Genomic DNA, 1,748 nt, shown 5'->3' on the forward strand with positions numbered 1-1,748 from the left:
CAGCCATCGAGGGATTGAAGCTACTCGACGTCGTGCAATGCAGACAGTATTCTGGCCAGGTATCAATGCAGATATCAAGAGTAAAGTAGAAAGCTGTGAGGCCTGCCAACAGCTTCTCCCTAGTCAGCAACAAGAACCTTACATGTGTGACGACCATCCATCCCGGCCCTTCGAAAGTGTGTCAGCTGACTTCTTCCACGTAGCAGGGAAATCCTTCCTTGTTATTGCTGATAGACTTTCAGGCTGGCCTGTGGTTGTTCCTTGTGGACGTGACACAACTGCAGCCAGAGTTACAAGAATGTTCTGTGTTTTCTTCCGCGAGGTTGGTGTTCCACTCCGCTTACGAACTGATGGAGGACCCCCATTTTCCAGCCATGACTTCAAGCAATTTACCGACCGCTGGGGAGTTCATCACATCATCACTTCTCCACATTACCCTCAGGCTAATGGACACGCAGAAGCTGCAGTGAAAGCTGTTAAACATCTTATCATCAAGACTGCCCCATCCGGGAACATAGATTGTGAAGCCTTTGATAGAGGACTGCTGGAGCTTCGGAATACACCGAACCCTGCTGGACGCTCCCCTGCGCAGATCCTCTATGGCCATCCTCTCCGTACTTGTGTTCCGGCTCACCCCAGATCATTCACAGAGGAGTGGCAAACTAAGACTGAAGATTACGACCGTCGCACTGCTGCCAAAACTGACCAAGCCATGAGCCTTTACAATTCTCGTGCCCGCCCTCTACCCAAGCTCACCATCGGCCAACGAGTTAGGATACAGGACTCAACGACGCTTCGATGGGGCAAGGCAGCATCGTGATGGGCCGCGGAATGTCAAGAAAGTATGAAATACGCCTTCCAAGTGGTCGTGTATGGTTTCGAAACCGAAGACATTTACGCCCGGTGGCTAACATGAGTGATGACACCTCTCCCCAAGTCCCTGTGTCCCCTTGCCCTGGCCAGGAAAGAGAGCCATCATTCGAACCCTCCAATGTCCCTCGTCATTCACCTCGACTAGCTCAGAGGAATTAATGTTCCGCTCGAGACACTGCTACGAGCGTAAAGGGGGAGGGAGGTGTATAGATATTTAATGTTAGGCTGTATATTAATTACATTACATACAGTTTACGAACATTTTGACATTTGCTTTGCATTATTCTAAAGAAGAATTATATTTATGTTTCCATGTATATTTCCCATTGCACATACTGTGAGACCACTATTTCATTATGCATCGTGGCAACAATGTAATTAGATGTGTCAACACTGCCTTTATTTCCCGCCATATGCATAGTCAGTCACTGTCCAGTGGTCATTCTAGTGACAAGCGCGGACCTGCTTCCCGCTACTGTCGTCTTGATATCTGTTTATCTTCATTACAAGAATTTAAAGAATCTACGAGTTTGATTTGTCACCCCTTCATTCCATTTCTTGCATGGATGTATGTGGCAGCATCCCACACAGTAATCTGCTTTTCTTAATTACACATTGAGGACAATTAACAGAATACAGGCAGTCCCCGGGTTACGACGGGGGTTCCGTTCTTGAGATGCGTCGTAAGCCGAAAATCGACGTAAGCCGGAACATCGTCAAAAATAATAAAAAAAACCTTACTTTTAATGCTTTGGGTGCATTGAAAACTATGTAAATTGCATTCTTATGGAATTTTTCATCCAAAAAACCTTCAAATATTGATTATTTTGCATTTTTGGTGTCATATTTCATCTGCCAGATGAGCGTAGTAGGCG

General features: G+C 46.2%; 1 protein-coding gene across 1 annotated transcript; it reads left to right on the top strand.

Moving 5' to 3' along the window:
• Positions 1 to 298: 298 nt before the first annotated feature.
• Positions 299 to 820, top strand: LOC135205251 (uncharacterized). The gene has a single exon (XM_064235600.1). It carries the CDS (start codon positions 299 to 301, stop codon positions 818 to 820), a length of 522 nt encoding a protein of 173 aa, XP_064091670.1.
• The last annotated feature ends 928 nt before the right edge of the window (positions 821 to 1,748 follow it).

Source organism: Macrobrachium nipponense, chromosome 49 (genome assembly GCF_015104395.2).
Source record: "Macrobrachium nipponense isolate FS-2020 chromosome 49, ASM1510439v2, whole genome shotgun sequence".
Lineage (NCBI taxonomy): Eukaryota > Metazoa > Arthropoda > Malacostraca > Decapoda > Palaemonidae > Macrobrachium > Macrobrachium nipponense.

Bases quoted from the DNA above. Each gene is read 5' to 3' on its own strand.
- LOC135205251 (XM_064235600.1), top strand. From the start codon at position 299: ATGTTCTGTGTTTTCTTCCGCGAGGTTGGTGTTCCACTCCGCTTACGA.